The sequence below is a fragment of the Corvus moneduloides genome, chromosome 16, assembly GCF_009650955.1.
Source record: "Corvus moneduloides isolate bCorMon1 chromosome 16, bCorMon1.pri, whole genome shotgun sequence".
Classification (NCBI taxonomy): Eukaryota; Metazoa; Chordata; class Aves; order Passeriformes; family Corvidae; genus Corvus; species Corvus moneduloides.
The window spans coordinates 9,280,461-9,306,397 of NC_045491.1; the positions used below are offsets into that span (position 1 = coordinate 9,280,461).

General features: G+C 56.6%; 1 protein-coding gene across 1 annotated transcript; it reads left to right on the forward strand.

The window, feature by feature from the left end:
• On the forward strand, positions 1–25,676 carry RAB26 (RAB26, member RAS oncogene family). Its single transcript, XM_032125779.1, has 9 exons — positions 1–220; positions 2,710–2,820; positions 20,828–20,869; positions 21,688–21,754; positions 22,067–22,119; positions 24,196–24,261; positions 24,414–24,470; positions 24,714–24,790; positions 25,263–25,676. Exons 1-9 carry the CDS (start codon positions 14–16, stop codon positions 25,363–25,365), a joined length of 783 nt encoding a protein of 260 aa, XP_031981670.1. The 5' UTR covers positions 1–13; the 3' UTR covers positions 25,366–25,676.
• Positions 25,677–25,937: the final 261 nt, after the last annotated feature.

A 25,937-nucleotide genomic window follows, 5' to 3' on the forward strand; every position in this document is an offset into this window, starting at 1 on the left:
CGCCGGCCCCGGGATGTCGCGCAAGAAGGCGGCTCGCAGCAAGGGCGGCGGTGCCGCGCCCTCCGCCGCGCTGCCCCCCGCCGCACAGGGCACCGGCCGCGCCGCCGCCGCCCCCCGGGGGAGCTCCGCCGCCGCCCCTGAGCTGCCCCGCAACGGCGGCGCCGCGGCCGGGCGGCCCTCGCTGAGTAGCAGCGGGGAGTTCTACGACCTCGCCTTCAAGGTGCGGGGCCGGAGCGGGCAGCGGGGAGGGCTGCGGGAGCGCGGGGTCAGGCGGGTGCGGGGCCGGGTGTAGCGTCCCCGAAGTTGCTGGGGGCCAGGACCGGGAGGGCATCCCTGCTTCCCTTCATCCCTGCTTCCCTTCATCCCTGCTTCCCTCGCTCCCAGCCCCGGCATCCCTCCCCTCCGTAGCCGCCGGGTCGGGGTCTCGGCGGGGGCTGCGCCTGCACAGCTCCCGGCAGCGGGGCTGCTGCTGCGGGACTTGTGCAAGTGACGGCCAAAGGCTGCTCCGGGGAGTTACTGTAACCTCCCGGCTCCTCTTTAACCTACAAAAAACCGGGGCTGTGAGCAGGGTGATGGCACCCCTCGAGGGGCACCGAATGCGCTCCGGCTGCTGCTGAGATGTCCCCAGCCTTTTGGGCTCAGATGGCTTCTCCTCGCTGCTTCAGATCCTGGCGAGCGAGTCACAGAGCGAACATATTTGCTTCCTCCCCACTTCATCATGCGACCTGATGCAAGCCCAGCTTGGAGCTCATTTGATGATTTTAGGGCTCACATAGTGATTTTGGGGCTCATTTAATGATTTTGGTTGAGGCCACGACTCGGTGAAACCCCTCTGTGTTTCTAACACAGATCTCTGTAGCTGAGCTCGGGGGATTGAGCCTGGAGAACGCGGGTTTGCTGTGGCAAGTCCCACCTTGGTGTGTGGTGTTAAGAGCTTGGTGCCTGTGGCAGTCGGTGTGGCCGTCACGGTGTCAAAGTCTGGGATGTGGGGTAGGAGGTGTTAAGGTTCGGTATGTGGGGTTGGTGAGGGACGTTCCAGAAATGTGTTTGGTTGCTTCGGTAGGTGGTTGGTCCTGATACAGCTTCATTAATGGTTCAACGGCTTCCTTAAAATGGAGCCACCTCTGTGTTTGCACTGGTCCTCAGCTCCTGGAGCTCACCTCTGCCTGCCCAGGCTGGGGCTTTCCCTGGGGGTCGTCCCCATGGCACGAGGGTGCGCCAAATGGGTCTTGGATAAGCCCAAACACACTGGGTAGACAAAATATCTGCTAATGGTCTGGCTGATTTTGAACCAGTGGCAGACGGAAATTGCTTTGTATCCAGTAAAAACCTGGTTTATTAAACTTTCTCCTTCCCTTTCCCCTCTCCTGAGGCTTCTGGTCTCTGCCTGAGGCAGTGGCCAAGTCCTGGGCATGGAGCTGGATCCTGGCTCTGGGCACTCTGCGGGCCCGGGTGAGGCTTTGGTGGTGCTGAGTGGGGAGCAGCTGCTGTTGAGGGTCACCTATTCCAAAAAGATGTCTGGAAAATTTTTTAAAAAATCAATAAAGTTACTTTTTTGCCCCCCTTCCCTTGGCTTCACACCAATACTCCCGTGGGCGCTGGCTGCCCTCACCCCACTGTGCCTGGTGCTCCTGTGGGACACCAGTGTGGGGCTCTGCTGGGGGTGTGGGGCACCGTGGGCAGATCCTGTCCTCCTTGGCAGTGCCCTCCGGCCCCAAAACGAGCTACACCTGTGGCTGGGGCTGCTGCTGCCTCTCAGGGCTGAGCTGCAGAGTGGTGGTGGCATTCGCCACTTCTGACAGCTTCTGGGAGGGTTCGGTGTGACCCAGGGCAGTCCCTGCCATAAAGCCATTTAAATCCTGTCACAGGTTAATGGCTCGTGGAAGGCTGATGGCAGCGCCTTGGGAGAGAGGGAACCTGCCACGGCAGGTGTGGAAGGAGCTGGCACAGCCCGGCTCCGTGGTCCCGGGTTTGTCAGTGTCATCCTGCCAGGGGGAGCAGGGTTAGTGCCCTGGGGGGCAGGCGGGCTGTTGGTGTGGGCAGAGGTTTTGGGGAGCTGCATTTGGAAGCAGCCTCAGCTCTGCCGTGGTTGCTTTGTGGTGAGGATGTGCCTGCCCTGTCTGTGCCCACGGTGGCTGCTGGGTAGGGAAACTGAGGCAGGTGCCACTGGGAGCTGCCCCCTTGGCATCCATGGAGGACCAGGAGGGCAGCCGGCCGTGGGCATGTGTGGGTCCCACTGAAGGTGAGGGCAGAGTGCACCCCTGGAGCTGGCACTTGTGGCTGAGGACCCCCTGAAGTCTCCCCACGGGCAGTGTCACCCTCCCAGAAAGCCCCACACATGGTGGCGTGTTTTGTGGGTGTGCTGGGGACATCACGGGTGGCTCCTGTCACCCAGATGGCATCTCTTGGTTTTCAGGGGGTGTTTGTGACCCCATGAAGGACCTGATAAGTGCCGGTCAGGGGAAGGTGTCTCCAGTTTGGTGACATGGTGCAGGGTGGGGAATAATCCCACTGTGGATCTTTCCCACCCTCTTCCCCACCCTCCCCTGAGTCCAAGGACATCGCTCTTAGATGTGCTTTTTCCCCTCAAGCATCTGCTGCCCACTCCTGTGATGGAGCGGGGTAATGGCTGCAGTGGGGCTGCCTTCCCAGAGCCTGGAGCCTGACGCCCCTCCCTCGCTCCCTCCCTCCCTCCCTCTCTCCCTGCAGGTGATGCTGGTGGGCGACTCGGGGGTCGGCAAGACCTGCTTGCTGGTGCGCTTCAAGGACGGCGCCTTCCTCGCCGGCAGCTTCATTTCCACGGTGGGAATCGACTTCAGGGTAAGTGCCTGGGGGGCTCCTCAGCCCTTTCCAGGGGTCTGGCAGGTGAGTGATGGATGTTGCAGAGGAGTAACTAAACATTGCTCCGAGGACTTAAACCTCATCAGCTCGGGGGCGCTCGGGGTGACAGCAGCGGCAGCAGCTCAGCAGCGTCTTCGTTACGGCTTTGCACAGGGACGGGGGAGCGTGTCCTCTGCTCAGGATCCTGGGGATAATTCCTGTAACAACTGAGGCCTGACACCTGCCCATGAAAATATTTCCCTAAGGCAGTTGCAGTGTTTTGAAGAGTTGTTTGGTTTTTTTTCTTGAAACAGCAAACAACAAAACCAACAGTGATATAAACCAGAATGCCCTGGAAGAATCTCCTGAGCACAGCTTTGGGGTGCTGATGTGGGGCTGTGGTGTTGTGTGGCCCTGCTCCCTCTGGCCTGGGGGGATGTGTTGTGCTGAGGGATCAGTTTGGTTGGGAGCAATCGGAGCATCCAGGTGCCAGGAGTCATGGGGGTAGCAGTCAGAGCTGTACAGCTCCAGTGAGGACAGTGGGAACCTGCTCCACACAGGGAATAAGGGTGGACTGGGAGGAAGAAAGGGGGACACTGCATGCCCCAGTGAGCCCAGAGCGTCCTTTGCCAGGCAGGAACATCTGAGTGCTGGCTGGGGCCCTTGAAACCTTTTCTTGGCCATGTTTCTCTGTCAGTCCCTTGCTGGGGGCACTGCCTATGGTTCAGTCAGGCCCTGGTGAAGGGGGTCTGCAGTGCTGCCACCCCTGAGGTGGGACAGCAGAGCAACAGGAATGGTGACTTTACAGAGGTGGCACCAAAGAGCCTTTACAGCAGCTGTGCAGGGCACGAGGCAGCTTTTTGCCACCAAAGCAGCAGCCAGCAGCACGCCTGGCTTGGCTCGCTGGCACCAGGATCAGCTGCTCCCTGTCCCTCACCAGTCCCCCAACCATCTGCTCCCCCCAAAGTGTGAGCTTGTCACCTCCCAGGATGTCTGGGCAGTGCTGCTCTCCCTGCCCTGCTCCTGGGGCACCGGCTGTGCCATCTCCCTGTGCGATGGATTTGGCTCCGTTTGGGTGCTCTGGTGGGTGCTGTGAAAAGCTGCTGGTGGTGCCATGCACCAGTGTTGCGTCTTCCCAACCGCCTTTTTCCAGCAGGATCTTGGATCTTCACTTCTCTTGGAGGATTTCTGGGAGATGAGTCTCTTGTAACCTTCTGCTTGGCTGGGGTGTGAGTAGTAACTCGCTGGTGCAGTGACATTGGGAAGGGATGAAGGACAGCTCAGAAAGCCTTAAGGAAGGAAGGGATGTTTCATGCCTGGTGAGGCTGGGGGCGTGCAGCAGGTAAAATGGGTAAATTGGGGTCTGTAATTTTATACAAAGGTAATTACACAGTGTTTCAGGTGTTCTTCAAATGAAAAGCGTTTTATTACTGATTGCAGTGATTGATAGAGAGGGCAGCCATAAAACCCTGTGACTTATTGATTAGAGCGCTGAAATGACTGTTACTGAGAAACAATCAAATTAGGGTTAATTTACTTCTCTAATAGAGCTGCTAGAGCTACATGGCTCTGAAATGGGCAGATTATACAGTGGGGGAGATCATGTGTATGCCCTAAAACTCATTATTATCATCCTTGTAAGGCATTCGTAATTTTGGGGGACATGGAAATAGTTTTGTGATGTGCATCTCCATTCCCATTAGGATAATCCTGTTTGTGGGCACTGGGTAATTGTCCCTCTCGCTGTGGGCGCTGCGATGCAGATGATGCTCTGGGGTGGCAACTCTGGAGGCTTCTGCTGGTTTTAATTTGTGTCTTTTTAATCACAAAACTGTCGTATCACAGCTCCTTCTCTCCGCAGCCCCAGAGTTTGGCAGGGGTTTTGCTGGCTGAAGCAGGCGAGGCTGTTTGTGAGGTGGCAGTGGTGGGAAGGTGTCACTGGGGTTTGCTGTGTTCTCTTGGCCAGCTGGGAGAGGTGCTGAGTGAGCACAGGAGGGTTATTCTGGGGTTTTGTGGGGTTTTGGCAGGGTTTGTGCCAGTCTCTGAGCCTCGCTGGCACCAGAGACCGCAGGGACCTCTCCAAGGCCAGCGTGTGTGGCAGCTGTGCTCCTGTGCACGCATGACCTTGTTCGGGACCTGCCAGGTCCCTGGGGCCCGTCCTGGCCCAGGAAACCATGGGGATAGAGCTTCCCAGCTCCTGGCATTGGCCTGGGGACCATCTCCACTCTTCCTGATGCCATCTGGTCCCTGCAAGCGTTCTGGAATGGGACACAGCTGTGTTGGGGGCAGCCCCCATGCCAGCCCGGCTTCCTTCTCTCCCAATCTGTCCACTGGTCCCAGTGGGCTCCAGGATCCATTGCTCATTTTCAAGGATGTCAAACCATTAGATGCACCCAAAGCTATGGCTAATGGATTACATAGGCCAGAGCGAATGTAAATGAATAGAAATCCATTTAAAATTAATCTGGCATTACGATTCCTAATGGCCCCTGAGGTTTGTTCCCTCCTACTGTTTTATGTGAGGGAGAACCTCCCGCATCGAGTTTGTTTATCATCATCTCTTAAACAAAGAAGGATGTTGATCTGAATGTGTTTGGAAAACAAGCCACTGATGCTGGGGAAATAAAGATGATTGTAATATTAAAAAAGACATCAAAATGGCATGTGTTGGCTTCAAGCTTCAGAGGTGCTGAGTCCTCAGTGTTCCTTCCTGGGAAAATTGGGTTTGCTGGGGGAGCATCTTTAGCTCCTGGGGGTGATTCCAACCTTCCCAGTTCAGCTGGGACAGTGCCAGGGTTTGGCTGGGGGTGCAGTCCTGGGTGAGCCCCCCACTATGGGTGCCATCGAGGCAGAGCCCTGGGTGAGGAGTCCTGTCCAGGCAGAGCTTTGGCTGAGCAGAAACATCTGTCTGCTGAGCTCCTGAGCTGCTTCCCCTCAGGGGAAAACCCCTCTCTGCCTTCTGTGTCTGGATCACAGGTATCACCTTCAGGGTTTCATTGTTAGATAATTAGGGGCTTAATTACTGCCCTCCATGAGCTCTGCTGAGCCATGGCATGAGGTCTTATCTGGGGAATCCTGTCAGGTGCCTCTGCTTGGGAGGTCTTTCCCCACAGATCCCCACTGGTGAGGGCAGAGCAGCTCTCTGGGCATGTCATATGTGCTTTCCTGACTTCATATGTTCGGGTTCCAGGGAGAAGGGGCTCCTGGAAAAGAGCAGGTTTAGTGCTCAGGGGTGTGAATCCCGATTTTCTCAGTGCCACGGAAGGAGCTGCTGCTTCTTGTAATTTTGGCAGCACTGCAGAAACCTCGACAGAAATTCGAGCTGCGCAGCCAGCGGGACTTGTGTCATGTCGTGACAGCTGAGTAACGGGAGGGAGGTCTTGCCAAAGCAGAGAAGCCAAAGGGCCACGTGAATCCACTGTGTCCCTGTCCCCAGTGACACCCGGGCTCCGTGGGGCTGCCCAGCCTGGTCCTCACAGCCCGGAGCTTTGCAGGGTTGGGTGAGTGAAGATTTTTATACTAATTGGACCTGAAAGGAGAAGAACATAAAAGAAAAAAATTAAGGATGAGCCTTTTCTCCCTGGGAAGAGGTGCTAATGAGCTTCTTTGCATTAGCAGGGGTGATGGTTCCTGTGTTAATCAGGGGGATGAAACCAGGGTGGCTTCTCTTCGTGTTCTCCCAGGTGTGCAGCGGTGTCACTCCTCTCTTGCTGCCCCGAGGACAGGGAGCATCCTCCTGGCACCGAGCTCAGGCGCTGCTGCAAGAGGAGGAGCAGGAGGGAGCCAGCCCCGGTGCTTCAGCACAGCTCCAGGCTTCCAGAGCAGGCAGTGGGCACAGGGGATATTTCCTTTGAAGGCTCAGCTTTGATGTGCACAGGTTCACACCGGTGTGAGGGGGTTCAGCTGCTCGCCAGCACAGCCCCCTCGGGAGGCTCTGTGCTCTGCTCAGCCTCGGCTTGGCTGTGCCGTGGTTAATCTGGGACAGCCCCGTGCTGTAGATAAAACCTGTCACCGGTGGCCCTAAGCTCTAAGGACTCCTGATTACACTCAGCCCTGTGCTGCTCAGGGTTGGAATCAGCGGTGTATAATGTGTTTTTTTAACATGGGAGATTTGTTGCATCTCTGCTTAATTTTTGTTGTGCTTGTGTGTGCACCTTCCATGGGCTGCCCCTGCCTCCTGCAGTGAGCTGAGCTTTGCAGGAGTATGGGAGCCTTTGCTCCAGCCATGCAGAGCGTGCAGAGTAACAGGGACCATGGTTTGGATGCACCCAGACTGGTCCTGGGTGTCCATGTGCTGGGAGAGGGGTGTGGATGCCCTGAGCATCTGCTGGTCCCCAGTGGGCATCCACATCCCTGCCCTTGGGGCAATGCTCAGGTCCCCAGCAGGTGCCCACATCCCAGCCCACATCCCTGCCCTCACAGCCTTTGCCTGGTGCTTCCCTTTGAGGGGCTGGAGCAACCTGGAGCCTCCTGAAAGCCAAGGGCTGGCTTTTATCTCAGCGGTTGGCATGGAGCATTAGCAGGGCTCATTTTCTGATGGATCAATCTGGAAAAAGTGGGAGGAAAGCTGCTTAGGCCAGAAGAAAGAAACGGAAATAAATTAATTTCAGCGTCTTTCTGTGTAAAATTAGCTCTGGATGTTGGAGGAAAGGAACTCGGGCGCTGGGCAGAGTGTTTAGTCTCTCCTTTGCTGTGTGGGGTCAGGATGGGGATTTGCTGCAGTAGGGTGGGTTTAGGTTGGTCTCCAGGGCTGGAGCTCTGGAGGGAAGTGGCCTTTCTCTGGGAGAAACATCTTGGTGCTGCTGAATTGCTTGGATCAAATTCCGCTCCGTGGGGTCACGCCAGTGGCAACACAGCTGCAACCAGGATGGGGAAGGTGGAGAGGAGCAAGCAGGGGATGCCTGTTTGCCAACCATGGGTATGCCCATGGCAAAGGCTTGGAACTGGATGACCTTTAAGGTCCCTTCCAACCCAAACCATTCCGTGTTTCTGTGTGCTTCCAGCAGCTCTTTGTCTGAAAATCAGTTTGTTCTGCACCTCCCATTGCTGGATGAATTTTAATAGCAGCCACTAGCTGATTTCATATTTTTGCATTTCTCTCTGTATGGAGAGCTGGGCTCAATTTGCCCAGAGCAGATTTCCATCCCTGCAAGTGCTCAAGGACAAATTGGATGGGATTTGGAGCAACCTGGTCTAGTGGAAGGTGTCCCTGCCCTCGGCAGGGGGTTGGAACTGGATGGGCTTTAAGATCCCTTCCAACCCAAACCATTCCAGGAGTCTCTGATGATTCCTGTGATGCTCCCACCCCTTCTGCCTGGTTCCAGGGATGGACACGATGCTGTCACCGGTGCTGTAGGGACCACCTGTGCCCAAATCTGGCACGGGGAGGCAGGTCCTGGCAGCCTTGCCTAGGGAGGGCAGCACTGATCAGCCGGGATCTTACCCCATGTGCCCGTGTGTGACTCTGAGGACGCTGCTCTTCCCCAGCTGCTGCTGGTGCCTGTTCCCTGCTCCCAGGCTGGGCTCTCAGAGGAGTAAATATCCATTTTTCATGGGAAGCCCAGGCCTGCTTTTCTTCCCGTGGCTGCTCCCTCCCTTGCAGAGGGACACTCACAGCTTTGCAGTCGGTGCCTGTCATTTGCATGCAGGGGCTCAGTTGCCAAGAGATGCTGCGAGCGGTGCCCGTGGCGGCTGTGCCCGCTCCTCACAGCTCCCGGGCTTTTACTCATCTTCCTTTGCCTCTTGCTTTTGGAAAATAGTAACCCCAGTTCTGCAGCACACCAGGAAGATGCAAACCCCCGCATGCAGGCAGTGATCCCAGCGGACAAGGGACTCCATTCCTGCCTTGGGGAAGGCAGAGAAAGAAGATGAATGTCTTCAAAGCAGAGAAGTGCTTGAGCAGCTGGAGTGGCAGCGAGCCCCAGAGCCTGGCTAAGAAAACTCTTTAACCAGCTTAATCCTCTTTGCAGGATGGTGGAAAGGTGCCTTCTCCACCTCCTTGGTGTCAGAAATACCACCCAGAATAGTTTGGATGTGGAATTTTGCATCTGTTTCAGCTGACATGACAGCGCTGGGGACATGGGGTTTGGGAGATGCTTCTGGAAGGGCACCAGTGTCTCCAGGCTCCTGCAGCCCTGCTGGTGCTTGGTGGCTTCCTGGTGCATGTTGATAGCTGGTGTCCCCGTGGGTCTGTCCTGGCCTGGGGTGCTTGGAATAATGGATTTAATTAGCTCAGGGGGAGAGCAGAAGGTCTGGGATGCTCAGGAGCTGCAGTGCCAGGACACAGGCAAGGAAAACATAAACCTGGGAGCTGCTGGTAGAAAGAGGGAGATTGTAAAGGTGCTCAGCATAATCTGCCTCTGTATCCTCCTGATGAGAGCTGTGTGGGAGCCCAAAAGCCCTACCAAAGATGGGGACTATGGGAAACTCAGTTGGGAAATGCAATTCCCACCCATCCACATTGTGTCTGGGGTTGTGAGGCAGATCCCTGCTCCTGCTGTGCTCCAGCTCAGCAGGATCACGGTGAAGGAGCAGGGTGAGCAGGAGGTCGGGCTGGAGGAAGGCTGTGGGTACACGGTTGTGCTGTGTTGGCTCCTCTCTGGCTGCTGCCAGGTGGGAAGTGGGCCCTGGAGAGGCCAATTTGGGCACTGGAGCATCCACTGCCATGGATCCAAGCCGGGCTGGATCCGCTCCTGGTGTCAGGACCTGTGAGGGAGCATTTTATAGCCAGTAAAACATTTAAATGGGGCCAGAGTAAGTCTAAATGGTTTGAATATTTAATGGAATACATTTGGCTTAATTTCACTTTCATCTTTTATTTGTGATAAAATATTGAATTCATCTGTGCAGAACTGGGTTGTTCTTTGAAAGCAGAGGGAAACTGGCCAGGAAAGGGGGGACAGGTGGGTTTTGGGGTGTCTCAAACTCCTCCACTGCCCCCGGGATGGGCATTTGGGGCATCCCTGCCCCTTGGCTATGCCTTGCTCAGCTCCTGTGATGCCCTGAGCCCTTGCTGCCTCTCTGCTGAGCCACTGCCTCGTTTTGTCAATTAATTATTGCTCTCAGCAGGCTTTGGGTTATTCCCGGGATGGATGTTGATGACCTCTGTGGGGAAGGGTGAGGTGCCAGTCCTGGGTTTGGCAGTGCTGGGACGGCTGCAGTGGCAGGAGCCGATTCTGGCTGAGCTCACCGGGTGCTCACTGTGTGTTGTTCTTCCCTGCAAAACACCTTTCCCTTTGTCCTTTCCCCAGAGCCACTTCCCTGAGACCTGAGCCGTGGGGTGGGTCCCATCTATGGGGCTCTGCTGGACCCTGTGATGGTAACACTGAGCAGCACAGTGGCCAAGGGCAGGGCAGCAATCGACCGTGCCAAAGCCTGGGACAGCAAGTACTGGCAGGTCATCCTCCTTGGGAAAAAAAAAACGGGAAAAAGCGCCCCCATCCCGGCAGGTCAGAGCTGTGTTTGTGGTGGAGGGAGCCGCAGTGTGGGGTGAGCCTCAGCAGCTGTCCCTGTCCTTGGATGGTGATGGGGCACGCACTGTTCCTATGGTGATGGGGGATTGAGGGCTTTACTTGCAGAGCCTTTGGAAGCAAAATACTTTTCTGTTGGCCCCACAGGCAGAGCTGCGCGCTGCCCGTGCGGCTCCTGGCTCCATCCCAGGGTGCCGGGGCTGCCTGGCTCCCCCAGCTCGGGATCCCAGCGGAGCCCTGAAGCTCACACAGCTGTTTGTCTACCAGGGACATACCGCATTTTTAATCCTGGCTCGGCACCGAGTCATTGCCCTGAGGCGTTGGTGAATCTCTCGGAAGCAACAGCAAATAATTCATCTTTATGCCTCCTCTGGGAAAAAGTGTTTCTCCCTGATCACAACTAACGTGAGTTGGGAGCTTGTGGTGCTTCAGCTTTAAAGGGTGATGTCCATGGCCCTGGGCCATGGTTGTCTCAGCGTGAGGAGGAACTCAGTGGGTGCTTTGGGGGTCTCAGTGATGCTTCCGAGCCTGAGGAAGATGTTGGTGTGACGGGGCTGGGTCAGTTCTGCCTGCAGGAAGTCAGCAGGCAGGAAGGGTCATCTTCTAGGGGCCAGTAAACCATTAGCACATCTCTGAGGATGTGACTGGTCCTGGTGTGAACACCTGCACAGGTTTTGTTCCATTTCGTGGGGGATTTTTCTATTTAATTTATTGAAAGGAGGGGAGTGGTGGGAGCCATGCCCAGCTGCTTGGGTCAGATGCCACGAAGCCATTGCATCCACCTCGCCAGCCCTTGTGCCATCTGCATCCTGTGTCTCGGGATGTTTTCCTCCTGCCTGCCAAGCCTCGATGTTCCCGGGCTCAGTGACACGCTGGGGAAATGGAGGCTTTGGCTTTTCCAGCTTTGCCTGCGCAGCATCACCACGGCAACGATCCCGGCGAAGGCTCCGCGTGCGGGTCTGTGGCATTAACGCCGTCACTGGGGAAGAGCTGCCGCACCATGGCCATGAGCCCCCGGGCTGCGATGTGTGCCAGGCGTGCTGGGGGTCCTGCCCCATGCCAGGGCTGTGGCTCCTCCTCATCGGGACCGAGCCTGGCCTGGCCCCTGTGCCGGGCACATCCCCCCGGGGAGAGCCAGCTGTCAGCCCTGTGTTCCCAACCTTGGAACAGCTTCCTGTTAATGATCTTTTTCCCTGCAAAGCCAAGTGCAGGAGGCTGCTGAAGGCATCTGGGGAGCTCCAGCCCGTCTGGAGAGTGCAGACTCCACTGGTGAGGACCTTGCCCTGCTCTGGATGCTGAATTTGGTAGAAATTGCTGGATCTGCTTCCCTTGCCACTCGCCAGCAGCTGGTCCCACCCGTGCCTCCGTGCCTTGCTGCTTCCTTGGAACTAATGATTAAGAAAAACACAGCTGCATGTGTGGATGAATAATTCAGCCCGGCCTGGCTGCTGGGAGGTCGAAGTGGAGATGCTGTCCAGGGACCTCCCTGTCGGAGGGGAAGGGTCCATGGATGAGCATCCATCCACAGTGCCCCGGGCAGTGCAGGGTCAGTCCAGACCCTTTCTCGGGAGCACAGGGAGCCCTTCCAGCAGCTCATGCACCCAGATGGCTGAGCTTTCTTTGGTTTATCTTTTTTCCCTGGTGTTGAGCACGCTCGGCTCTGGGAGCTGTGGGGAAGCAGCCGCGCTGTGACCCCCGGCCTCTGCATCGCTCCGTTTTCCTCAGAGGAGGAGCCGGGGTATTGTTGCTACTCCTGGTGTCAATTTCTAGAGCTGAGCCTGGATTTGGCAGCGGTGCTGGGCAGCTCCCACAATCCCAGCCCTGGTGAAGGGCTGGCACCTGTGCTGGGCTGGTGGGGATGTGAGCCCTCCCAGCCTTGTGTCCCTGCACCTGCCCATGGCAACAGCGTGGCAAGGCAGTGCCCTCCAGGCTGGTGACAGCCCTGTGATGCTGCCCTGGGCACCTGTCACTGGTTGTGTGTATTGTGTGCTGTCACCTCCTGCTCCTGGGTGTTTTTTTGTGGTCATGGTGTGAGCGGGAGCACAGGGGGCCTGTGAGGCACCTCAAGCCCTTACAGTGCCAGCTGTGGTGCCAGCGTGGTGCTGTGGTGCTGCAGAGCCTGGACAGCGGCACCCAGAGCACTTAATTCAGTCAGTGCCGAGGGGCTGAGCTTGGAGAGTGGGTCCTGCTCTGTGGGGCTGCTCCCAAGACCCCTTTAATTCGGGGAGACACATCCAGGAGGCTCCCAGCAGGGCTGGGGCTCAGTGAGTGGCTCTGTGGCTCAGGCCAAACTTCCTTCAACCCATTCATGAGCTGTTCTTATAAATGTGCATGAATTAATGGGAGAAGTGCTCAACAATGCCGAAAATAACTTTGTTCCCAAGCAAGCGTTAATGCCTGGCAGATGTGTTTTTCCCTCCTGAATAATACACACATGAGGTCAGACAGCTGGGTGTGCTGGGGGAGAGCAGCGGGAGCAGAGCAGCTCCTGGAGGGCTGATTCTCCAGGGATCAGCCCCACAGCCCAGTGCAGAGATGGAAATCCTCTCCTGAGGACCTGGCTGCTCCAGCTGGAGTTCTTGGCTGAGGTTGGGCTTCCCAAGTGCGCAACAAAAAAATCGAGGTGGCTGTGTGTGGGTTTTAGTTCAGTTTTGTTTGTAAAAGGGTTGGCAATGTCTTGGAACAGCTTCCTGGGAGCATGGTCTGCACTGCTGCCCAGACCTCCAGCGCCCACAGTGAAGGACTTGGGGTGTTTTGCATCCCTGGGGTGATTTCCCAGCACAGTCCAGGCTGCAGGTCTGCTCCAGAGCCCCACACAGGGAGAGCAAATGGTGGAGTTGGATTGGCCAGACTGGTTTGACTGAGTGGGGTGGTTTTGGTGAGGAAGCGCCGGCGATGTGCTCAGTGTACTGCAATTCCTCAGCACCTCTGCATCTCCTGGGGCTTTTCAGTGGTGCCCAAACCTGGGGAAGAGCCTGCTCTAGCAGAGCGGAAAATGGGAGAGCTGGGACTGCTGCCAGGGAGAAGGAAAAGCTTTTTTGCAAAGATCAAAGCTTTGACTGCACGGTGCCTGCGCTGGCGGAGCCCTGTGCCGGGAGCGCCGGGATCGCTCCTGTGCTGTGGCTTCTGCCTTGTGCCACCTGTGGGTGGGTCCGAGCGGCCACCCCGGCACTGGCAGAGGAGTGATGGGGCAAAGGCTCTGCCCACTCAGCCCCTGTGTCCCCGGCTCTGTCCGAGGGGGATTTCAGGATTGTTCTTGCATAAGGGGCAGGTGGCCAGGCAGGACCATGGTGGCATCGCCACCTGTGGCAAAGTGAAAACACCGTGGTTAGTGGGGAGAAAGTGAAACCTCAGAAAGCTCCCCTGGACTTTGGGGAGCAGCCACAGGGCTGAGGAGGGTCCTGCCCTGCAGAGAGGGGCCTGGGACTTGCTGCGTTTCAGCCCTGGCTGTCCCTGTTGCCACTGCACCATTCAGAGATGGGCTGTGGTACCAGGGAGCACTGGGACCTGATGGGTGCCAGTCCTGGAGGCTGACTGGACTTGTTCAGCCATCAGAAAATCTCATTAGAGTTCTTCAGTCACTCTCTTCTCCTTGAAGCCTTCAAAGGATCTGGGCTCAGGTTTGCTGCACAGCAAGGATGCAGTTTTTGGGAGCTTTCTGCCTTGGCTGTTGGTGAAGGATGGGAATGTTTGGGATAAAAAGCTACAGATTCCTTTGTCAGGTCTTTGGGGATTTCATTTTCTTTAGGGATGAGAAGTGCTCTTTAATAATGCTGTTTGCAGTGCTGTCTGTGGATGCTGCTGTGTTACTGCTGGGTGCTGACAGAGTGTTTGCTGCTGGATGTTCAGGCCTGATTTTTTTAAATTGGATTGTAAAGTCTTCTCAGAAACTTCAGGCAAGTTTTCAGCCCAGGACTGAGGCAAATCCTAGAATCATTTAGGTTGGAAAAGACCTTTAAGGTCAGAGAAGTGCTGCAAGGCTTTATTTCTCCCCAAATAAATGATTCCCCATCCAACAGGACCTGATGAGCCATTTTTCATCTCTGTGGCACTGACGGGGCTGTGTTTGCTGCAGATGAGAAATGATAGAGCAATAAATGCTCTGTGGAGATCCCTGTTCAGCTGTGCAGCGTGGCATGTCCTTGATGAGGAAAATGAAGATAAATATACTGAGTGCCACGTTACTTATTCCCAGTATTGGCACGGATCTGCATGAGCCATCTCTGCCCCCTTTGTTTCCAAGGCTTCCTGGTTTAGAAGCAAGCAGGGATATTTTTAAAGATATCCCTTCTTTTATAAAGTAGGGGGAAAAGAGATGGAAGGGGTGAGTAATGCAGCCCGGGGTGGTGGGGGAGCTGGGCAGACTATCCCCGGATGAGGAGGATCCCATCCCATCCCATCCCATCCCATCCCATCCCATCCCATCCCATCCCAGGAGCCAGCCGTGTGTTGGAGCTGCAGGGATGGGTGCAGCCTTCCTGCTGGCTGTCGCTTTTTGGTGGCTCTGGTCTCCAGGTCAGCTGTAGCAGATCCTACCCTGAGAAATTTTGATGGTGGATTTCTCTGGCTGCCCATGGGATTGGGGCACAGGCTCACTCCCACGGGGACATCTCAAAGCCTTGTACGGCCCCGTCTCCCTCCTGCCGGGATGAGCCTGAGCAGCCTCGTTGGGCTTGAGAGCATCAAGTCTCATCTGCCTGTGCCTCCCTCAAGAACCATCCCATGGATCATCCCAGGACCTTGCTGGTTTCATGGAGCAGCCGGACTGGGAGGGAATGTGCCCCTCACCCAGGACTGTGGCTGACATGGGCGATGCCGAGAAGCAGAACAGGGCTGAATTTAAAATGTATGATCATAAGCAGATCCTCTTACCCCTAATCTGTCCCTAAGACAGGATTCTCTTCTTGCCAGAAGACCCTTTTATTTGCAGACTGATGTGACTAGAAGATGATAAGTCACTAATTCTTCAGTGTGTCTGCTCGAACAAGAGCCAGGACTCTTATCTCTGCAGGGCTGGCAGCCAGGGAGACGTTAACTGGGATTTAATGTAGTGAACACGGCTCTGGACAAAGGCTGGTGCTGCTGACATCCCTGGGGCACTTGTTGGGTGCTGCAGGGAAGGGGCTGTGCCCACCTGGAGACCAGGAGGGGGGGCATTTATGTAGGGCCAGGCTTGTGGCTTCTCCAGGCCAGACGTGGCAGAGGGACACGGTGGGGTGACCCCTCCTAGCAGCTGTGGAGGGGCTGTGGGGTGGCTGTGGCAGCAGAGCAGGTTGGAAGTGCTGTGTGCAGTGAGGGGCTGTGGTGTTAATCTGCATTTCCTGGGATCTGCTGAGGAACTGAGCAGGAGCTGAGCAGCCAGCACCGGCATGTTGTGGGTTCTGAAAGGATCTTGGCAGCGGTGCTGGCGCTGGAGTGGCTGCAGGCAGGAGTGTGCAAGGCCTGGGGACGAAAACATCCCAAGGCAGAAGTTTCTATTTTTAGCTACAGAGTGCAAATGCGCAGAGCTGCTGAGGAATTAATCACCTGCCCTGGGAGATGAATGGTTGCGATTTTTCTCTGAAGGGAAGATTTATGGGATGAGGCAGAGGGAACCGTGCTGGGGTGTTTTGGCCACCCGGGTCTCCCTGGGATGCTGGGGCTGCACGGGAATGTCTGGTGGTGGCACAGCTGAGGAGGAGAAAGAGGATCATTGAATATGATTCCCAGTGCCTGGGACATCCTCCAGCCCCACACAGCCACACCATGGTACAGCCCTGCCTCCAGCCCCCATCTCTGCCCCAGTCTCCCCATTCCCAGAGGCTTTCCGTAGGTTCCAGCACAGCATCAGGCTGTTCCCTGCCCTCTCCTGCAGGGAATGTGCTCCTGGAAGAGTTTTCCGCAGGCTGGAGTGGTGGGCTGGCTGTGTTCTCCGCGGAGGTGCCGTGTGGCTGGGCTGTGCTGGATCGGGCACTGCTTGGATTTAGAGGGAGCAGGTTTTTGCAGCACCGAGGGGGCAAAGTGGGGCTGGTCCTGGATCCCTGGCTGTGGCAATGGGCTGGGATGTCCCTGAGCCAGGTGCTGTGCCTGGAGAGATGCTGGGCCACCAGGAGCGGCTCCCTGGCTGCGCATGTGTGGGAGAACCTCAGGGTTTTAACAAGCAAATATAATGCAGTGTCCTGCTGTTTTGGGCGGATTTCCATATCGATCCTTGATCTATTTTTGCAGCCGCTGTTGGAGGTGGTGGTTATTTGTGTGTCTGCTGTATCACAACTCATCCAATTTCCTCCTGGCACAGGAGTGTTTGTGCTTGCAGGGGCTCCCTGGGCTTTGCCAGGTGGGAATTTGGCTCCTGGTCTGGCCTTGGCACAGGGCTGGAGTGCTCCAGCATCCCTTCAGCCGGTCCTCCACTGCTGGGTTTCTCCTGACTTCCTGAAATAAAGGATAACCCAATCTATCCCCCGCTCCTGGGTGACCTGGCCTGGTGACACCACAACCTAATGACATTTCTGGGTGGCTGTGCTATCAGTCCCACAGCTCATTACTGGCACTAATTAACTCTGTGCTGCCCCAGCGCCTGCGCCCAGTTTGATCTATAGCCACTAATGCCATTTATCCCCACTTTGACAGGAATTTGCCCCTGCTCAGCTTCAGGAGATGCCTCCAAGGCCCAATAATGACATTTGAGGGACTTCTTTTCCATGGTTAAAGTGGAGCCCCCCCTGTGCAGGGGTGCTTGGGTGGGTGCTCCTGGGCAGCACCACTGGAGCCATCGCCCATCACAGACTCAGGGGAGATGGGGTGGGGATCCCCTGGTTGGAGCCTGAATGTGTCAGTGAGCAGCTTCCCATTTGTCCAGTTAATTGCGAAGCAAATTGATCCATGTATCCAATTTAACTTTAAAGGCTTCAATTAATGAGTTCATGCGTGTAAGAGCTGGGAGAGGCCGGGTTGTTGATGCTGATCCTGGGTTGTGCTGCAGCTTCAGTGGTGTGGACTCAGGCACCTGGGGCTGTGCCAGTTGCTCCTGGTGGGATTCACTGGCACTATGGGGACCTTGTGATCTGAGAGGATGGCATTTGCCCATCCTGCAGCTGCTGTGGGAGCAGAGCAGGGCGGCAGCGCTGGGTTTGTGTGGGAGCATCATCTGTGCACGTTTCAGGAACGGCGCGGTTTCGCTCCAGCACCTTCCCCTCCCTCCCTTCTGCTTCCAAACAGCTGCTCCTGGGCAGTCGTGGTGGTGGGATCGTGCCAGGGCTGCAGCCAGCAGGGCCTTGGTGTGTGATAATGCTGCTCTTAATTGAGGACCATCTGCACTTGGTAATTTAATTTTTCCTGCATCTGCAAGGTTCCAACTTTGTTTATCTGATGTCCTGAAGATTATTTAACTTCGGAGCATCGTGTTTGTCCACCCCAGGCGCTGCAGGCATTCCACTGCAGCCCCTGCTAGATGAGATTTTAATAACGTTCGCACCACCCCAGGAAAAAGGACACAAAAACTGAAATTGGGAAGGGCGACAGCAGAGCTGAGGTGCAGGGATGGTTTTCCTGCCCAAATTGTGGCAGGAGGCTGCTGGGAGCATTACCTCTGTTCTAACGAACGGGGTGAGATGAGGAAGGAGCCCTGAGCAACACAGCCCCTCCCCTCGCTGGCAGGGCTGGTAACACATTTCACATCTCAGTGCATTGACACACGGCGTCTTTTGTCTTTGGATGCTTATTAGGAGCTCAGCCCCCAGCTGTGCCTTAGAAGGGCTGACAGGAGGGAATTGAGGCAGCTCCTTAAAAAAAACAAATTGGAAGCTGAAAAGTCACTTAGCCATGGTATGGGGGGAGACCTGGGCATCTGGTTCATCTGAACCACGCTGGTGTGTGCTGCTGGCAGCAGCCCCTGCCCTTTCCCAGCCCAGCTCCTGCCTTTTCCCACCCTGCTCCTCCCATCTTCTTGGCTTCACCCATGCTCTGCAGCTACCCTGTGCTTGGGGGCAGGCAGGGATCACAGAATCCTGGAATGGTTTGGGTTGGAAGGGACCTCAATCCACCCCCTGCCCTGGGCAGGGACACTTCTCACTAAACCATGTTACTCTAAGGCCCCTCCAACCTGGCCTTGGAGACTTCCAGGGATGGGGCAGCCACAGCCAGGGCTAACTTCTTTTGATGCAGACAGGGATGCAGGCAGGAGTGATGCTCTGGATGGCTCTGGGTGTGTCTCCTGCCTTGCAGGAGCACTTCTACAGCTTTTCACCCTGGAATCCTGCTCTGTTCCACACCCAATCCTCAGAAAATCAATTTTTTCCCCAGGTTGGTCCAGCAGCACCTGGATCCATGTGCAGACTTCAATTAGGTCTAAGCACTTACCTCCCTGAAATATAGGTCAGTGTAATTAGTGTGGCTCCTGTTGCTGCCGGCTTGGTGTTAATTACCTCCTGAAGTGGAGGTCAGTGCATGTGGGGCACCTTTGGAGCTTCAGCTTTTTTGGCTGCTCACCAGATGCTTCAAGGTGGCTTTGGCCTAGATGATCCATGCTCAGGGCTGGGGCCATGTTCTCCCTCCCTCCCACCCATGGTGGTCTATCAGCCTTGGAGCATGGCCACACTGGGGACATGGCCATGTCCCCTGGCACAGCCACACACTCTGCTCTGAGCTGGAGTGGGCATGGGGAAGGGTGTTGGTTTTAATGTGTTTGGTGCTGGTTTTAATGTGACTCTCATTGTGTCCTTGTCCCTTGTCACCATCCATCACACCAAGTGTCCTCATCCCCTTGTGCCAAGATCTGGGGCCGATGGTGAAACACAGAGGCTTTTCCTTCCTCTGCAGTCCCTGGCATGGTTCCTGGCAGGTGGTATTGGCAGCTGGCTGCCAGCACATGGGAACTGTGGTTGGAATGGCATTGTGCCAGTCCAGAGCCTGCGGGATGTGCCTGCACCTCCGCTGCGGCTCTGGCACCTGCATGTAGGAGCCGGGGTTTTGGAGGGCAAGGTGAGCTCGGAGAGTGCATCTCCTGCAGAGCATAAACCTGCTCTGTCTCACCTGTGGCACAGGTTAGGGCAGGGCTGTTCCCCATCCTCTGGGATGAGGTGAAGGTGCAGCTCAGCGCCATTTGCCATGGCTGTGGTTCTGCCCTGGGGATGGCTCTGTCCCTGCTCACCTGGGAGCCCTGGGCAGTGGCACCAAGGTCCAAGGAGCACTTTGTGGCAGTGGGCACCCTGGGTTTTAGGCACTTCAGCCTTCAGCAGCCCTGGTGTCACATCCTGGGAAAAGCTCAGCTCCACATGCAGGGAGCCCTAAACGCCCGGCCGGCTCCCCGAGCCCTGGCTTTTCCCTGAGTACTTCCCAGCTCCCCACTCCCTGGCTGCCTATTTTTACAGCTCCCAGGCTGTGAATCACTTCTCTCCCCCGTCTCAGTCGCTGCCTTTGAAGGTATTTATAAACCTCGGCCGTCTCCCTGCGCTTGCTTGAGCAGACGGAGGATGCAGCACTCCGGCTCTCTCCTGCCCTCTCCTCCTCGCCGGATCCTTGTGTAGATGTGCAGGGGATGAGATGCTCCCTCTGCCCTCGTTAAAACCATCAATGAAGAGCCCTGCCAGCACCTGAAGGGGTGATGGTGCTGAGCGGTGTGGGATGTGCAGGAATGGATCTTGGCATGGGTCCCTGGGGGGGGTTGGTGGCACTGGGGCTGGTGGCGTGTCCAGTGCTGGGGGTGGATGAGCCAGGCCTGAGCCCGTGGAGCCCAGCTGGGGTCATGGCAGCCTTGGCCATCCCATGGCCATATGATGAGGGAGACAGGAGCTTCCCAAACCAGCTCTGGAGCAAATGGAGGAAATGGGATTAAAATTATCACCAGAGCAGCCACCAGCTGCCTCATCCCACTGGTGCGCTGTTCCCTGGCCATGTTTCCAGCACGTCCCACTGATTACTGTGCTAATTCCTTTGGATCTGGCGAGCAAATTAATCTCTTCTCTGCTCCTTCTCTTGGGACCGCTGGTCTGTAGGCTTGCATTCCTTTAATGTTTGGAGAGGCTGGTGTGGATTGCTGGGATGGTGGTTGCTCTGGGACACAGTCAGGATCCATCTCCTGCCCTCCCTGTCTGACACAGCCACACCGAGGGGCTCCCACCTTTCCTAAAACCAAGCAAAACAGGGGGAGGAAAAATCCTGAGAGAGAAACCAGGAGAAAAACAGGTCCAAGAGACAGGGGCAGGAGTTATTTTTAATTTGCTGGCTGGATGTGGAGTGGTTGACTCTGTCTTTTGAAGGCCATTAAGGTGGAATGCTGGTGCTCATTAATTTATGGCCAGAGGTCTCCAGCCTGAGCTGGGTGTGGCATTGCCAGGGTTTAGGTATCCAAGTAGATGCAACTCGTGCTGATGCAGGGAGAGATCTTCTGACTGGGCCATGGCTCTGCAGGTGCTGGGACCAACGGATGGGACTTTAAAAAGCAGGAGAGGTGATGACCTGAGGGCTTGGGGGAAACACTGACCAGGATGGGGGCTGGCTGTGTCTCCCTGGGCGTCCTGCAGCTGTGCGCACCCCTCACCACCCTTTCCATTCTCTTTCAGAACAAGGTGCTGACGGTGGATGGGGTGAAGGTGAAGCTGCAGGTATGTCCCCATGGCCCTGGAAGCATCTCTCTTTCTGCCCCGGGTGTTCAGAGGTGGACAAAGCCCCTCAGAGGACAAAGCAGAGGAGCACCCCCAAAATGGGGCCCGATCTCTATCCTTTGTGGTCCTGTTTCCTGCCCTGGGACAGCCTTATGGACCCTTTTGGCTGCTCTGTCCCCTTGGCAGGAGCTTGCTCAGGGCTGGGGGCTGTTCTGGCCACAGTGATCCTCGTCCCAGCCCTGCTGCCTCCCTGCTGCTCTGTGACCGTAGCTGGACCTGGTGAAACCGGAGCAGCACCTGTGGGGTTTGCCCGGTGTTTCCAGGCCGCTCCTGCTTTGGGAGAGCCAAAGGATGCTGAGAGGGATTGAGATCCTGGAAGGAATCCACATTCCCTGGCTCAGCCTGCCTCCAGCCCATGGGACATGAAGATTCCATGTGCCCCTGCAGCCAGAGCTGCTCCAGCCCCCTGAGGCCTGACGGTTTCTCTGAGCCCTTTGCCCTGAGCTTGGTAACACAGATGCTCCAGGCAGCAGCGTGCACTCTTCAAGCCTCCTGCTGAATTAAGGGCTGATAAATCACATTAGCGGGTCCCCATGCCTCCATCTGCTCCATGGATTTTCCAGTTAAGGGCCACATCATGTCCCCATGCTGAGGAGTGGGAAGATGCTGCTTCCATATTCATTGCTCTGGTCATTTTTCCTGTTGATGTCCCTGGGAGCAAAAGCTGGAGAAACTTCCTGGGGTTGCACCCTGCTATTTGGGCTGGTTTTGGTGGGTTCTGGTCAGGTCTGATCCCTCTGCTCCCATCTGCCTTCCAGATCTGGGACACGGCCGGGCAGGAGCGCTTCCGCAGCGTCACCCACGCCTACTACCGGGATGCCCATGGTAAGCACGGCCACCTCTGCTCTTGGGGAGCCCCTCCCTCCAGCTCTCCGGGGCCCTGAGCTGCCACTCCAGGCCAGGTAAGTCAGGAATCACTGGAGTGGTTTTCCACAGGAAGCAGCTGCCGTGGATGGAGGAGGCTCTGCAAACACCAGCCAGTGTGAGGTGTTGCTGCGCTGGATTTTAGTGTGTTCTGTATCTCACAGCAGGCACCTCATGTCCCCAGCTGTGGCCTGCCACAGGGACTGTGCAATGTGTTCTGAGCCATGGGCTCGGCTTGGCACTGGCACTAACGCTCTGTCCCTCTCTCCACAGCCCTGCTCCTGCTCTACGATGTCACCAACAAAGCATCCTTCGACAACATCCAGGTACAGCAGCACCCCCAGCCCCTCCTGCTGTCCCTCATGTGTGACCGGCTGGGTTGTGGTTGTGGGTTTGTTCAGGAGGTGTGTGCTGGAGGTGGGAGCTGTGGTCACTTGCAGAAGGACTATGGTTACCACTGAGTACCTGCAAGGACAGGCAGGGGACAGGCCGAGGAGGTTTTCCCTTTCACAGCAAATAAAAGGGTGATGAATTCACTGCTCCGGCCAATTAATGCTGTGTAATTACAGCACTGGCAGAGAACTTGCTGCGGTAGCTGAGCACAGGAGCTTTCCCCAGCGAGCTGCTCCCTCATCCCCCTCTGCTCCTTCAGGTCACAGTGGGTCAGGGTTGGGCACCTCACTGCCTGCCTCCAGCTTAGTCCAAACCTGGCAGGGAGAGGGTCACTTCCTGCGGCACCTCCCCAGCCCACCTGCCCTTCCTCCCAGCTTTGGGGGGTCCCTGGTGCTGCCTGAGGTTGCCCCCTCCCCGCAGCAGGTCCTTCAGGGGTGTTGGGGAGTGGTGCTGGGGCAGAGGCCTCTCAAACCGGGCAGAGGGGGAGAGCAGATGCTGCCCACATTGCAGTGGGGGCATCAGGGACACCTGGGCACTCAGTGTCCCTTCCCTTTGCCCCACTGGCCCCATGTGGCTGCTGGGGGCCACCTGTGCCAGCACTGCCAGAGCATGTCCCGAGCCGGGGAGCAATTATCCCTGACTGAACTGGATGTAATTGCTTGTGTCCTGGGCATGAGAACGCCGTGTGCATCCACAGGGAGCAGCTGTGCCTGCACAGACACCCTGTGCCATGGTGGCATCAACACCCTGGGGCTGTGATGTGTCTCACTGGCTCCTGGGGTCCCACAGCCCCTGATCCCCTGGGGGCCTGGAGCTCTCCCTGCTCCAGAGCATCCTTCCCTTGGCAGCCACCCCTGCCACCCCTCTGTGCCTGCAGTCCCACGGCAGGGACAGGGCAGGTCCTGCCACCCCGCTCCCGTGTCACCGGCACTGAGAACGCTTCCCACCAGCTGGGACTGGCCAGCGGTGGCATTTTCTATCCTGAGGAGCTGGATGGCTCAAGGAGGGTGAGTGCTGGGTGTTACCCAGGCTCTGGGTCTGCTCAGGGCTGGTGACCCTGTGATGACACAGAAGATCCCTTAGAGGTTTCACACTGCTGGATAACACGGCCCTGTCTGCAGCATCAGTGATCCTGGGGACATTGGAGAGATGTCCCTGAGGGACACACAGCCCCAGTGGGAAGGAACGAGCACCCAGGGTGATTGCCAGGCACTGGGAGAAGGGATGGAGCCAGAGGGCAAACAAAGGGAGTCAGGAGTGACTCCAACCCATCCATGGTGCCGAGTGCCCTGAGCCCAGCCAGGGTGCACTGGGGTCCTGGGGCTGCATCCACATGTCTTGGGCTCTTGCTGGGTTTGGAGCACGGGTCACCAGGGACCACTGGTGATCACCAGGAATCCCTGTGAGCGCAGTGACAGCACTGGAGACAGCAGGCAGCTGCTTACACCACGGGGTCAGGGATTACAGGGAATTAGGGCAGGTTTGATTAGATTAGGCTGGATTAGAGGGCAGGGAAGCCACCCCACGGCTCGGGGAAGCAGGTTCAGGTGCCTGCCAGGATCAGTGTGCTCAGCACAGGGGCAGCACGTGCAGGACATGGGCACAGGGCACATCCCAGAGCCAACCTTCAGCCTTGTCCTCTGAAATGAGGTTCAGTCCAAGCCGAGGGGAATTGGGGTCAAAGCCCTACAAGCACCCGTGGGCAGATGGAGTGGGCAGGGGTATCAGAAGGCTGCTGTAACCCTGGGAAATGGGGATCTGGTAGCAGTCGAAGTGGGGTGCTGGGCTTGCTTGGCAAAGTGGGTCCCCCAGGGCTCAGGGGCACCCCGGGGTACCCCCTTGTTGACAGGGATCATCCGTGGAACATCACATCCCTGGCACTGCTTGGGATGGCAGCACTGCCCACCGAGGGTGTCCATGCCCAGGACTGGGGCAGCTCCCCATCATTCCCGTTCTCCTCCTCCTCCTGGAGCCATTGCCAACCCCTTTCTTTGGCTGTGTCCCTCCAGGCTTGGCTGACAGAGATCCATGAATACGCACAGCAGGATGTGGTCCTCATGTTACTGGGAAACAAGGTGAGCCTGCCCCCAGGGCTTTGCCAGAGCCTCCTCTTCCTCCCACGCTGGAGCCACGGGCGGGAGAGCCTGGCAGGGCATAAGGGGACAGGAGATACCTGCTGGTGACCTTCCAAATCACCACAAACGGCTCTCTGCCATTCCTGTTGCAGGTGGATTCAGCGCAGGACAGAGTGGTGAAAAGGGAAGATGGAGAGAAACTTGCCAAGGTAGGTGAGGTATCTGAGGATGTGCACAGGAAATGGCCACCTGGAGACTGTCTGACCCAAAATACACCTGGGAGCACTTGGTTTTTTTTCCCTTGTCGTGCTCTCACCTTTCTCCTCATCTGTTCTTCTTCCTCTGAGTTTCTACAAACACTTCTCATTTCTTTGTCCTCAAAAATTACTCCCTGAGAGCCCCCGGGAACATCCTTGGTGCCATTGCTGACACCGCTATGTCTCGTCCCACAGGAGTACGGAGTGCCCTTCATGGAGACCAGTGCCAAAAGCGGCCTCAATGTGGAATTAGCATTCACAGCCATTGCAAAGTAAGTGACCAGAGCAGTGGCCTTGCCATCAGGGAGAGCTTTAGCAGTGCCCAGGCCATGCTGCGTTCAATCGAGCTGGGCAAGGCAGCTTGGAATCATAGAATCCTGCGATGGTGTGGGTTGGAAGGGATGTTAAAGCCCATCCAGTTCCACCCCCTGCCATGGGCAGGGACACCTTCCACTATCCCAAGCTGCTCCAAGACCCATCCATCCAGTCTGGCCTTGGACACTGCCAGGGATCCAGGGGCAGCCACAGCTTCTCTGGGCACCCTGTGCCAGGGCCTCACTATCCTCACAGGGAGGAATTCCTTCCCAATATCCCATCTAACCCAGCCCTCTGACAGTGGGAAGCCATTCCCCTTGTCCTGTCACTCCATGCCCTTGTCCAAACTCCCCCTCTGGCTTCTTCCAGACAAAATCCTCTCCCTGCCAGAAGCAGCAGCCTAAGAGTAACATCTTTCCCCTTTCCCAGGGAGCTGAAGCACAGGTCCATGAAGCTGCCCAACGAGCCCAAATTCAAGCTCCACGACTATGTGAAGAAGGAAGTGCGAGGCTCGGGCTGCTGCAGGTCCTAACAGGTGTTTGTACAGAGACTCAGGCCTGTGGGCAGTGTGTGCATGTCTGTCTGTCGTGTCTGTGTCTGCCCCCAAGGCCAGCTGAGACCAGGGCAAAGGAGCAGCAGGAAAAGCTCTGGGATTCTGCAGCCCTGTCGCATCCATCAGTTCCGGCTCCCCTCACCGGCATTCCCGCCTGGCTCACAGGTGGGAGGTGGGTGTTTGGGAAGGGGCTGGAGGCTCCTTCTGTGCCTGCTCTGTGAGGCTGCTGTAACCTTTGTGAGAGCCAGGGTGTGGCGCAGGGGAACCAACACCTTCTCCCCACTCAGGAGGAAAAGTCCTGATTTTTTTCTGGATAGGAAAAGTCCTGAATTCCCTTTTCTTTCCCTGCATACCTGGACTTCAGCTGAGAGCCCTGGCCTGAGGCATGCAGGAAGGGTGTTTTAAGGCAGCCACTTTTGTAGTTGCTTTCTCCTGTCCATCCCTGTGAGGTGGGACACACTTCCACCATGAGGGATTCTCCTGTTCCCTGCAAAGACAGAGCTTGGCTGTCTGTCTGAGTGAGCTCCTGCACACCTGGCTGTGTAGAGAGA

What these genes read in the sequence shown, in the direction of transcription:
- RAB26 (XM_032125779.1), top strand. Translation starts at nt 14, where the DNA reads ATGTCGCGCAAGAAGGCGGCTCGCAGCAAGGGCGGCGGTGCCGCGCCC. An exon ending in CGGTGGGAATCGACTTCAGG is followed by an intron (nt 2,821 to 20,827) that starts GTAAGTGCCTGG and finishes ATTCTCTTTCAG; the next exon opens with AACAAGGTGCTGACGGTGGA. An exon ending in ATGGAGAGAAACTTGCCAAG is followed by an intron (nt 24,471 to 24,713) that starts GTAGGTGAGGTA and finishes CTCGTCCCACAG; the next exon opens with GAGTACGGAGTGCCCTTCAT.